Source organism: Mya arenaria, chromosome 4 (genome assembly GCF_026914265.1).
Source record: "Mya arenaria isolate MELC-2E11 chromosome 4, ASM2691426v1".
Taxonomy (NCBI): domain Eukaryota; kingdom Metazoa; phylum Mollusca; class Bivalvia; order Myida; family Myidae; genus Mya; species Mya arenaria.
Genome location: NC_069125.1, coordinates 63,436,757 through 63,450,499, shown reverse-complemented (window position 1 = coordinate 63,450,499; position 13,743 = coordinate 63,436,757). Strand labels below are relative to the sequence as shown.

General features: G+C 35.2%; 1 protein-coding gene across 1 annotated transcript; it reads left to right on the top strand.

Moving 5' to 3' along the window:
* The first annotated feature begins 76 nt into the window (after window positions 1-76).
* LOC128232201 (39S ribosomal protein L44, mitochondrial-like) lies at window positions 77-13,464 on the top strand. The gene is made up of 10 exons (XM_052945614.1): window positions 77-225; window positions 1,998-2,136; window positions 2,508-2,594; window positions 2,864-2,955; window positions 3,693-3,768; window positions 6,330-6,414; window positions 7,182-7,263; window positions 9,779-9,828; window positions 11,130-11,361; window positions 12,153-13,464. Exons 1-10 carry the CDS (start codon window positions 135-137, stop codon window positions 12,326-12,328), a joined length of 1,110 nt encoding a protein of 369 aa, XP_052801574.1. The 5' UTR covers window positions 77-134; the 3' UTR covers window positions 12,329-13,464.
* Window positions 13,465-13,743: the final 279 nt, after the last annotated feature.

Here is a 13,743-nt window from a genome sequence, read left to right as displayed (position 1 = left end):
AGAAAAAAATGTATATTTATATTTACGTAATATTGTTATTAACAGTTTTATTTAACGGAAATAATTATAGAATTCCGAAATATTTAATTTAAAAAGTTTTACGAAAAGGCGGTTTACATGTAAAAGCTGGCATCATGTCGACATTACGGTGTGTAAGGTCATTGCTTATTGCAAAGCAAGCTCTAAATACAGTTAAAAACAGGTTGACATCCGTCTGTATACACGGTAAATATTAGTTGTCCCTTAAATCTCCATCATTTAGATGTTGTAAGAATTAAACCAACCAAATCAAGTTATTAAAAATTACATATAATTCTAATGCACCAGTTAATTGTAACCACTGCTCCCCCAGGGTCCGGGGAATAGGGAGGACTTTGACTTTCGGTCCAACCAATCCCAGCTAAAATCCTCGTCCTGCGGGGACGAAATGATTGCAGAATCCCCCAAGGGACCTTAGGTTATGCCCATTCACCGCTATATTTTGCGCGAAGACAAAACCACCGCATTCAACCGGCACTGCGAGGCCACCTGAAAGGTTAAAACACAGCACATTTTCCTGGCTATCCCGGTATACCCCCGGACCTGAGGGGGCTGTGGTTACAATTGACTGGTGCATAAACATGAATCTCATTTGTGAATATATTACTTCTCAATTATATTTATGTAAGTGATTGAGTATTAGTCTATTGGAAAGATATAATTCACGAAAAGATTGAAATTAAATGTGATTTTATTATGTAAAAACAGAAAAAAAATTAGACTAACAATGCACCCAATCTTGCATTGAGGTCTAAATCCCTCAATCTACCTTAAATAAAAAAAATGGCAGCTATTTACAGTCTGTTTAAACAATATCAATAAACTATCAGTAAATTAATAATTTAAAAGTCCCCATAAGTATTCAGAGTTACAGATAAGTTGCATATTTGCGTAAATACTCCATTAAAATCATAGAAAACGCAATTGTTTTCAAAATCAATGTGTAACAAAACGTATAAGAAAAGGCAGAAAATGCAAATAATTTAAAAGTGATGCGTAATGTTATAAAAATGAGAATTGGAAACTCATTTTGTATAATTCGGTGAACTCAATTCGGTTAATTTATTTCACTCTGTTAAAAATAGATAATGGTTTCCGTAATTGGCTGATCATTTTCCGGAAGTAATCGAAGACCTCGGGTTGGACTAAAGACGCTTTCCGTTGATTAATGAGTAAATACCATTATAGACAGATGCAGGCGGAAACTCAGGTGTACATATGCAAGCTTTCCCTCAAATATGTCAAGAAAAAGAGGTCGAAAAAGGTATTACCAACTCAGTCAAACATATTAACACATTATTTAAACCCACCATCATCGGCGAAGATAGTTGGTGGCATATTGGAAACTTAATTACAGAATCAGTGCTGCTCTTGATTTTGTTAGTTTGTATTAAATATTAAATGCATTTGTTGTCAAATTCTAGATTATTTTGTAATGTGAACTTTACACTAAACAGCAATTTTAAACACTCATTTTTAATCAAAAGTTGTTACCAGTTATTGTTTCCCAATCACACTAATAAAAGACAATTGTTCATTGTTGTTACTCACTTCAAATCAAAACGATGGGATAATTGAAATATTCTTTTGTAATGTGAGACACCCAATCTTTATCAAAAGTGTGGAGTAATATTCAAATACATTGGAAATCATATCTGTAACTCTGATACTGTATTAAGAAAGTTGAAACACAGAAAACACATATAGACCCGGTAAATCTGTGTCTGCTGCCTGCCTGACCGACACTGCTTGACAATGAAGTTCAGATTATCTAGAAAGATCTACATTCTTGATAATATAAAAGATTTCCTTGCAGCACATGCAAGTAAATTCCATGAATTTATCTAGTTAAAACTACAGAAGGACATAATTGATATAGAGATTGAATGGCAGTTTATGTCAATGATATTGCCAGGCATGCTGTAGAGGTCAAAGTTTTTTTTTTATTTTGTTGTCAGATGTGATACGGCACAATACTACATATGCTCAACAAGCCACAAGTTCGAGACGTGGATGGGCATACAAGACAGAGTTAAGCCATAGAAGGATTGAGGTGGGACCGGAGGAGGAGAGACATCCAGCTGCCTATGGATGCTGGTATGTCATCATTTGCCAACTTGGTCAGCCAAGGCTATTTATTCTATACAAAAAGTATATAGTGTATAATGATTATCATGAACAGACCAGCTCTCATATCTTCAAAGTTTTAAATGTTCAATTTGTGAGGAAGCAGCTTATATAAATGAAATAAACTTTTGAAAAATAAGTTTTTCTGTAGTCAGTAGGTCAAAATTAAATCTGCAGAGATGTTTCAGATTTAAGAAAGAAAGAAAACCAAAAATATGGCAATAGAATGGTAAAACAGATAACTTGCTTATATACAATGTAGGCTTTGGCAATGAGTATTAATTATTTGTGAACTTCTGTATACATCAGAAATATTTAACTTTCATTTGTCTCTTTTACAGGAATCATGACTCTGAAGTATATGCATTTGGGCAGAGATTAGGAGAAAACTTTGATGAAAAGAAACTACATGCAGCATTTGTACAGAGGTTAGGAACAAGACAACATTAATGTTGTAGAATTGTGATTGAAGTTGACTTTTAATATGCCAGTTTAATAAATTACCTTAAATTGTTCTTGTCCGCTCAATAACTTAAGAAGCATATGTCAAATCACAGCCAGATTTGGTCAGAATGTGAAATAGCATAAAATCTCGAACAAGTTAGATAACCAGCCTTATTGCTGTAGTCACTCGAGAGTTATGGCCATTCAATGATAGAAATTACCTCAAAATGCTATCTTTACCTGTGTTTTACAGATCTTATTGGGAGGCGGAGGTACAGAGACAGGAGGAGCTCGGCCTGGGGGTAGATGTCACCATTGTGGACAACTCAAAACTTGCACAAAATGGTAAGGACTCAGAGTACTAGTTTACACTGATTCACACAGTCTTCAAAATGCACAATCTTAAAGGTAAGGGCTCTTTTATGCCTATACAAATTTCAGGGCAACATGTACCTGTACATCGAGTGGGTTTTTCTGTACAATTTTGGCTGAAGTTTGTCCCCATTTCCAATGCTTAAACACAAAAGTAAAAATTCCCAACTTTTCTGTTTTGAAAAATAAATGAAAGTACATAATATTTGTATAACTTTATATGAAATATATTTATTTCATTAAAAAATTGAACCCTTTGTCACAAGTGCATAATAATATGATCAGAACACAAGTTATATTTATCTCTAGTAGATTTTCTGTTCTCCATAATCAAAACTCAATGATACAATCACTAAGCTATCAAAGACTTGTTGATAAATTATTTCACTTTGCATTATATTGATTTAGGATAGAAGTTTAATTCTCAGAAAACGTCGTAAGTTATTGAGGATGGACAGTGGATAAATATAGCTTTTGCATTGATCATGTAATAAGGCACATGTGACAGTTCAATTTCTGCATGTATTGGATCTTGTCAGACTTCTCCTGTTAGAGCATCTGTACCACTAGTCACTACAAATCCATTATTTCAAAAAATATATCCGCTAAAGTCTGTTCTGTTCAAAGTTTTAATTCAACTCTTTAAAAGACAAGTATTTGTAGATTTACTTGATAATGCACCATAATTGTAAAATGTTTTCTCTCTGCAGGTCAAGCATTTTCCAGTCGTTGCATCAAAGCTTACCTAAGATTTTCCTACCCTCGAATGTTTGAAGAGGGCATAATGTAAGTACATTTTCAAATTTCAGTGTTATATGGTATCCCTGAAGGCAGACATGTAGTAACCACACTGTTCATCTGTATGTCAGCAACTGTCATGTCTGGGCTGTAACTTTCTCATTTTTGGTACAAGTTTAACATAAGTAGGCACAAATGTTTAACACATGCTTAGAGACAATGTGTGCTGTGCAAGACCAAGGTTTCTAGTTTGTTCATTTGAGTTTATCAAGGTTTGCCCACGCCCATTGGCTGCATTATGGCTTGACTCCGCTGTGACGCCATCACGACTTAAATTGTGTTTTTTAAATGCCATAAGTGACATGAGATAGAAGTGACGGCAATTCGCAGTCAAATCCAGATATTGAAAGACTTGAAGAAACAGAGTGAGATACAAGAGATCCGGGTGCGATACCCTAGCTCTTTGCGAAGAGACCTCTTGGTTCTTTAACGTGCTCGGTGTAAAGCACCGTTACACGGGATACAGTTTTCCTGGGTTAAACCAGTACTGAGTACACCACTTTTCCAAGCACTACCCTTTAAATGCCAAGCGCCAGGCAAGGGAGCTACTTGTACCAGCTTTTAACGTCTTTCGATATGACGCGGCCCGGGATCGAACCCACGACCTCCCGCTCCGTAGGCGGACGCTTAACCACAAGGCCACGGAGACAGTCGACCAAGGTTTCTATCTCATGGTCACACTTAAAATAGAGGTTATTCTGTTAAACTTTGCACATTACATATGGTTGTGTCAGTTCTGGTACTTTCATCCATAAAAAAAATGTTTAATAACAAGGCATAAATGTTCAACATATGAAAATGGTATCATGTAAAACACAGGTCGGTACCTAAAGGATTAAAGTCAAGGTGAGCAATTGTGATCGAGCAATGTCCGTCATCTGGTGTCCAGTGACCAGCCTCAACATGTTAAAACTTTTAATGTTTTCTTCTCTTAAACCCATTGGTCAGACATGATGTAAGTATGCAGCTTCAGGTAGTCATCCTTTACCAAGATTATCCAAATAATGTCCCTTGGTCAAAAGTGACCCCGCCACAGGGGTCACAAGTTCTCTATATACTTACATAGTGAAATATTTGAAATCTTCTTCTCTGAAACCGCAAGTTCCTGACCCTGGATATTTGGTTTGGCATGTAGTTGTTTAAATAATGTCCTTGAGGTAAACAAAATGGCCCCGCCCTTGAGCTACCAGTTTTTTTTTTATACTTAAATAGTAAAATTTAAATTTTCATTTTCTCTAGCTATATATAAGATAGGATAAAAAGCATTTTATGAACTTCAATAAATTCTGAACAACTTTACCACTGGTTGTCTTTGGTTTAATTGTAAACTGTTTAAGCAGAGTGAAAAGTGTGTGTTTTATTGGAAAAACAGCATCTATAAAAATAAATCTGACCCTTAAACCCCCCAGATAAGATCAGCCTTAGCTCAGGGTCATGCTAATGGTAGATTTACAGTTATATGTGATTTACTAGCTGATAAAGCCCTTGCTGGAACTCAGTAGTCTTCTGGTATGAATGCAAAGGGTCTTAAAAATGCATGGTTAGGGTTACATCTTGCCAAAAAACAGTTAGGGTTGGTAGGCTTTTTGTATTTTTTATTAGGCTTTATGTATGAAATGTTTTTGTCATCATTTGGTTATTTGCCTTAAAATAATCAGCATGTCAGTATTTATCACATTAAAGCTTTTAAAACTACAAATTAAAACACACACACAATTAAAAAATAAAATAAAATAACAGACTATCAATAAAGTAGGGTCGGCACCTATTTTGAGGTAGGGTTAACCCAAACCAAAAGACCTAGGACTGAATGGAAGAATTATGATAATTATTTTGTAGTTTTCTATATACTAAAAGTAAACTTTTGTAAAATGGTCTTCTCTCAAACCACATGGCCCAGACCTTTGATATTTTTTATGTAGCCTCAACATGTGACCTTTTGCGAAATTGTTTAAATTATGACCATGGGGTGAAAAAATCCCCTTTCAGAGGTCTTAGGTTTTGTATATATATATACCTATATTGTAAAATCTTTGAAAGTCTTCCCCTTGATATCATCATGAAGTGGTTGCTTAACAACATCCTTAAGAACCACTGACTAGTTGACTAAACATTTGAATTAGATGAGTGATATAAGGCCATTTTGGCCTTCTTGTTTTAATTTCTTGAGTGGTAGGGTCACACTGAAAAAAACACCTTAACATTTCAGAGCTTAGACATTTGGTAGCAATTGAGCTTTTTCTTAATTCTTCTTTTTTTAAGAGTAACATTTCATGTTTTGTCTCCCAGTCTTATAAAGAATAATAACATTTAAGCTCATCTACTTTTCAAAAATTACAAGTTGAGAAATTGTCATAGCATTTGTGGCAGTGTCATCAAAGGCTTAAATCTTAAATATTGCACAATAACTTCAACACTGGCAGTATGTGTAGCAAGTCCCATGGCTTAATCCAACATATATCGTTATGCTGCTTGACTTCAACATTTGGCATGCAATGTTTTTAAATTCAATGAATCTGCATACACACTGATATTTATTGCATTTTCAGAGCTATACACGACTTCCTGATGTCCCAGTCCACATTGCTGCAAGTGGCCACAAGCCTTGGAGTCAGAGACTTGATACAGTCTGTGGTATGTACTGTTGTTACTGTGGGAATAAACATTATGAAGGTTTATCTGAATTGGCTTATTATATCAAAATATTATAGAGGCTAGACACCAGATGGTCCAAAAATCCGCAAATACAGTATATCCTCAAAACAAGCCTAGACTTTTCAATGCGAGCTAATACGAGACTTATAATTCATCACTTTACATGGTTTAAATAATAAACGCAACAATCATATTGCTGTCTCATCTGTGTTTCCTTGTTTGAAATAGGGCATAATGGTTTCCCAGTTTAAAGCATATCTGTTTACAAGTACAGATAAATATACCGACACTATTTTGAAACTTACTGGGGTAAACAACCCTTGTAAATTTTGAATTGGAATAATGCGCAAAACGACCGTAGTAAATTTCGAATTGGAATAAGAGATGCAGGTCTTGTAAGCAATGTGATACATCAATCAGTAAAGGATGTCAATTTTTATTTCAGTTTTTGACAAATTTTTTGCAATCATATCATCTGGAGTCTAGCCCCTTTAATAGTGCTCTACAATTTTACTTTTTTGTGTGAATTAGATTAATATCAATGCTGCATGAACATGTTAATGACTAATAAATTGATAGTAGAACAAGTTTCAGTTTCTTTGGTCAAAATTAGGACAAGCCTTTTGTACAAATTTGGGCTGGTTCATCAAAAAGTCTTATATTGATGACTGCAGTAAACATACATGTGTTTTTCATTTGCATACCAACCCGGTACTTCCGTAAAATCTGCCCCTTTCATATTGTAGACATATCCACCATCAGAGGAGGAGCATGTGACGACCCTGATGGCTGTAATAGGTGCTCTCATGGAGTCAAACACAGAACACAGTGAGTTTTCAACTTTCACTATCTACATTTTTATCAGTGGGTCCTTCGCTTTATCACCTCCATTTTTATACGCCCGAAGGGTCGTATTATGTTATGGCCTCCATCGTCTGTCCGTCTGTCCGTCCGTTAGCAATTCCGTGTCCGGGCCATAACTTGGTAACTAATAAAGCGATTTTCAAATAACTTTATACAAATCATCACTACATTAAAAGGATGTGTCCCGCGCAATTTCCAGGTCCATACCTGAAAGACTAGAATCACCATGGGGGTGCGTTAGCAAATCCGTGTCCGGGCCACAACTTGGTCACTAATAAAGTCATTTTCAAATAACTTTATACAAAGCATCATTACATTAAAAGGATGTGTCCCGCGCAATTTCCAGGTCCATACCTCAAACACTAGAATCACCATGGGGGGGGGGGATGTTAGCAATTCCATGTCCAGGCCATAACTGGGTTACTACTAAAGCAATTTTCAAATAACTTTATACAAATCATCTCTACATTAAAAGGATTTGTCAAGCATGCTTTCCAGGTCCGTACCTCAAAGGCTAATTTCACTGGGGGGCATTAGCAATTCCGTGTCCGGGCCATAACTTGGTAACTAATAAAGCGATTTTCAAATAACTTTATACAAATCATCACTACATTAAAAGGATGTGTCGCGCGCAATTTCCAGGTCCATACCTGAAAGACTAGAATCACCATGGGGGTGCGTTAGCAAATCCGTGTCCGGGCCACAACTTGGTCACTAATAAAGTCATTTTCAAATAACTTTATACAAACCATCATTATATTAAAAGGATGTGTCGCGCGCAATTTCCAGGTCCATACCTCAAACACTAGAATCACCATGGGGGGGGGGACGTTAGCAATTCCATGTCCAGGCCATAACTGGGTTACTACTAAAGCAATTTTCAAATAACTTTATACAAATCATCTCTACATTAAAAGGATTTGTCAAGCATGCTTTCCAGGTCCGTACCTCAAAGGCTAATTTCACTGGGGGGCATTAGCAATTCCGTGTCCGGGCCATAACTTGGTAACTAATAAAGCGATTTTCAAATAACTTTATACAAATCATCACTACATTAAAAGGATGTGTCGCGCGCAATTTCCAGGTCCATACCTGAAAGACTAGAATCACCATGGGAGTGCGTTAGCAAATCCGTGTCCAGGCCACAACTTGGTCACTAATAAAGTCATTTTCAAATAACTTTATACAAAGCATCATTACATTAAAAGGATGTGTCCCGCGCAATTTCCAGGTCCATACCTCAAACACTAGAATCACCATGGGGGGAGGACGTTAGCAATTCCATGTCCAGGCCATAACTGGGTTACTACTAAAGCAATTTTCAAATAACTTTATACAAATCATCTCTACATTAAAAGGATTTGTCAAGCATGCTTTCCAGGTCCGTACCTCAAAGGCTAATTTCACTGGGGGGCGTTAGCAATTCCGTGTCCAGGCCACAACTTTGTTTTACTACTAATAAAGGAATTTTTAGAAAACGTGTCCTAGCCACAACTTTGTAACCAAATAAAGCAATTTTTAGATAACTTTATACAAATTATTGCTACATTAAAAGGATGTGTTGTGAGCACTTTCCAAGGCATGCTACTTTTAAACTTAGTAAGCAGTATACTAGCATAACCGCAATGTTTATTAAAGACCTCAAGCCGAATCTTCTTCGGGCGTATAATGCTCCGTTTCGCGGTGCTCTTGTTATTATTGAATGTATTGATAAAATGGGAACCAACTAGTTATTTATAGGTTTAAAACTTAAGTTTATCTGTTTTAATAAGAAAACGTCAAGGTTTTGTCATAGCATTGGTGTTGCTGTTATCATCTTTGTCACTATGCTATAACACCCTGGCCATGACTTAGAAATTTCAATATGTTCAAATGAAACCTATTTTTGGGTACACATGATGCCAGACAAAAAACACACAATATTAACACTGGCTTTAATAATTGTCCAATTATTTTGATGTCATTTTCCTCGTATGTATCAACAGCAGCCTCCTTTATTTTGTAATAGACAGTATGCATTGTTCTTCATCGGTTTCAGTTTACCTCCTCTATTTTGTAAAAGGCAATATACATTCTGCTAAATATGCTTACGTTTGCATCCTCTATTCCGTAATAGGCCATGTGCATTCTGCTACATATGTTCATGTTTGTATCCTCTATTCTGTATTAGGCCATATGCATTCTGCTACATATGTTCATGTTTGTGTCCTCTATTCTGTATTAGGCCATGTGCATTCTGCTACATATGTTCATGTTTGTGTCCTCTATTCTGTATTAGGCCATATGCATTCTGCTACATATGTTCATGTTTGTGTCCTCTATTCTGTATTAGGCCATATGCATTCTGCTACATATGTTCATGTTTGTGTCCTCTATTCTGTATTAGGCCATATGCATTCTGCTACATATGTTCATGTTTGTGTCCTCTATTCTGTATTAGGCCATATGCATTCTGCTACATATGTTTACATTTTTGCAGATACACAGTCAGAAAATATGTCACATGACAAAACACATGCTGCTAAACAAGTAAGTATGGGTCAAAGCTTTGTGTTAGTTAGAATCAGCATGATCAAGTTAACTGTTAGAAAAATTATAACAATATTGAAAATAATAATTGTCAAAAATGATTCTTTAATACTTGTAATTTTTAACTGTCAAAGCATTATTGATATGAACTAGTGAAAGAAAAAAGTATTCTTTAGCAAACAATTTTTTTTTTCAATTTGATTTTTTATTACCAGTATGTTGACCAGTAAGCGCCCTGAAGGAAGAGCATATAATCCCGCTTTGTCTGACTATTCAGCTGGCCCTCACATCTTTGTCCGAAGAATAATTTCAAAACTACTGATGGGATTGAGTTAAAACTTGGTATATAGATAGATGGCAACTAGAGGAATTGTAGTGTACAGTAACCATAATCATATTATTATTCTTTATCTAGTTATATCCCCTTAACCATTTTATTGTAATTGGTGCTTGTCCGGGCCAAATCTAGAAGATAATAAAAGAATTGAAATGAAACTTGGTCTACAGATAGATGGCAATGGGAGGAAGTGCAGTGCACATGAACCATAATCATATTTTTCATGTTTATATCTATCCCCGTGACCATTTTTTAATAATTGGTGCTTGCACACTTTTGTCCTGAGAATAACTTCAAAACTACTGACTGTATTGAAATAAAACTTAGCATATACAAGTAGATAGATGAGAGGAAGTGCAGTGCTCTCAAATCATCATATCATAAAACAGTAAAGGGATTTAAATACAAATTCTAATATATAGACAGATGGCAATGAGAGGAAGTGCAGTGCTCAAGAATGATAACCCTACCCTTCATATTCTTTCAGTTATCTACCTTTTACATGATATGTTTCGAAAATGTTTTTTTTTTCTGGCAATGTTTTGAAAATACTAATGGCCAGTAGTAATGGGGTAGAATGAAACTTAAAACTGTTGATTGATGGCAGTAAGAGGAAGTGCAGTAAATAAGAAACTTAATTCTTGCCTGCATTATTTTGTTATCTCCCCTGAACTCCCTCAATCTGATAGTCATTGAAAATGGGAGTTTGTTTGAGCCAATCTTGGAAAGAACTGAAATTTAATTCTGCTCATATGTTTTGAATATTTTCAACTAGTGTATAATAACACTACAACTATTCACTTTCTAACAGCACATTGTCTTACAATTCCTGCCTTTTCATAGAAAATGGGTGTATGGGGAGCATCCACCACTTTCAACGATACTCTTGTTTATTAATGACTTTATAAATATTATATATTATGACAATGTTTACTAATTTAAGTGATAAAAATGTATGTTTCAGGGTGAGAAGCAGGCAGAGATGTTTGTCTTAGACTTCATAATCCCACAGCTAGTTGGCCGGGATGTGACAGAGATGTGGGACTTGCCGAACCCAATGGGTCTCCTGTCAGCCATGCTGAAGTCGGCAGGCCGCGGGGAGCCAGAGCCTAGGATCCTGTGGGCTTCTGGCAAAAACACCCTCATGCCCGTGTACAACGTGGGCATTTATGTGGACAAAAAGCTCATTGGAAAGTGTAAGTTTTATTTATTGGTCACTTGATCATGTACTGGTGTGTAAAGATTTGTACATTAGGGCTGGTATTTTAGGGCTGGTTTATTCGGGTTGATACATTAGAGCTGGTGCATTGGGACTTGTACATTAGGGCTGGTACATGATGTCTGGTACATAAGGGTTAGTACATTAGGGTAATATTAGGTTTGGTTCATGAGGGCTGGTATTTTAGGACATAAAAGCAGGTACATTAGGGTTGGTGTTTTAGGGCTGGTACATTAGGGTTTGTACATTAGAGCTAGTATTTTAGGGTTGGTGTATTAGGGTTGGTGCATAAGGGCTGGTACATTAGGGCTGGTACATTAGGGTTTGTACATTAGAGTTGGTATTTTAGGGCTTGTATTTTAGGGCTTGTACATAAGGGTTTGTACATTAGAGCTGGTATTTTAGGGCTGGTACATTAGGGCTGTTATTTAAGGGCTGGTACATTAGGGCTGTTATTAAAGGGTTGTATTTTAGGGCTTGAACATTAGTGTTGGAACATTAGGGCAGGTATTTTAGGGCTGGTAAGTTACGTCACAAAACACTGAAGTAATATATGCCTGGAATCATGTGGTAAATTTATTCCAATGAATTGAGTATAACAGAAAGGGTCCATCGTGGGTATCTGACATTGAAGCATTAATATTTCATTAAAGTCTGATCAAGTATTGCAAATAAGTTACTAGTATGATTCTTTTGGTTTGAAAAAGAAATTGTGAAAAAAGAGCTTTATATTGAAAAAGACTATTTATAGCTGTTTTTTACATCCAGCCCCCGGTGAATCTGCAATAATAGCAGAAGATATGGCAGCTAGAGAAGCTTTAAAAAACCTGATGAACGTTGCGGACAGTCGACAGCCCCTTCTGCTTGGGGATAGGCTCAGAGAAGTGACACTAGACTATGAAAGTGTGAATACCAGTGTTCAGCAAGTGATGTCCTCTTCATAATGTTTTATACTCATGTAGATGTTTTCAATTAAATATTATGTCAAGATGTATAGTTTGTATTTTATGCCCCAAAGGATGACAATTAAATGAGCTACATGCCATTCACATCATATCCTTTCGGTTAAAAAAGGTATTTTAATGTCCTTAATGTGTTTAGTAAATGGAAACAACATATATTACAGTATGTGATTTTAAGATATATTATGTTGCCTTGACTTTGAAGTGGCATGCATACTGTTTAAAATGTCTTAATGTGGGATATATTTTTTATTAATATTTATTGGACAGGAACAGCAAATGACTACTAATCAGTAACTTGTCACAGAAACTTGTACTCCATATAAAACATACTCTCTACTCATAGTATTACACATGTAGAACTTTAACATTAATGCATTTTAAAATCATATGGCTCATATTCACGAGTACGAGGGCCATTCAAAAAGAATGTGGATTTATCATATTTATACATATCATAGAAATCTTCAGAATTTGTGCCAAATTTCATTGAGGTACATTGATTGTGCTTTATGTAGTTTTATTATAAAACAGGAGAGGTAGAGCAAGACGGCGCAACCAAATAACATCAAACAGTGTAGTAGATGTCTTAACAATATAACCATTGTAAAGTAACATTCATCATCCAGTTCTTTTTTTAGAAAGTATCAAGTTTGCATAATAAGCACAGCATGCTGAGATAACATCGTAATAACTTTTGATTTGTACTTGGTGATTTTTAATTTTGTTGATGTAAAAAAAAGTCAGGAAATTCCTATGAGATCTTCAAACTTTAACATTAAATGAATATACAAGTGGTATTCCTGAATCTATATGTAATCTTAGTGTATTTTCAAAAGGAAAACTATAAAGAAATGAGAATGTTACACACAAAAGTAAAAATTGTTTTGCTATACACATTTCAACATCATCAGTTTCTTTCTCCCAATTATTTTATAACAGATTAATGCTCAGAAACTTTTGTTCTTCAGATTAGTTTAATAGTCTTATATTTTACCAATAATGCATCAGTGCATTCTTTGAGAGTATTATATGCATGTATACATGTTGAATCACATAAGCATTTATATACAATACTGTGTGCTCCGTAATTGCCTTTGTGAAAACAATCATCAAAATATTAAAAACTAAAATACATTTAGTCTAATTTTCTTACATATCTTTAAAAGAATACCTTTAACTTATATAATCATCAAATAATATGTGACAAGGTAAAAGACTGATTATGACCATCTATATTTTAGGAATGGCCAATAAATTTTTCATAATAAATTCAGTGACTTTCAATTCATTATTTATTTTCAAAATGCTCCAAGATTAGCATTGATTATGAAAATAACTGTTTTAAATGAAAAGTTGAAATCTTGTCTACACATTATTTGAGATGTAGCAGGGAG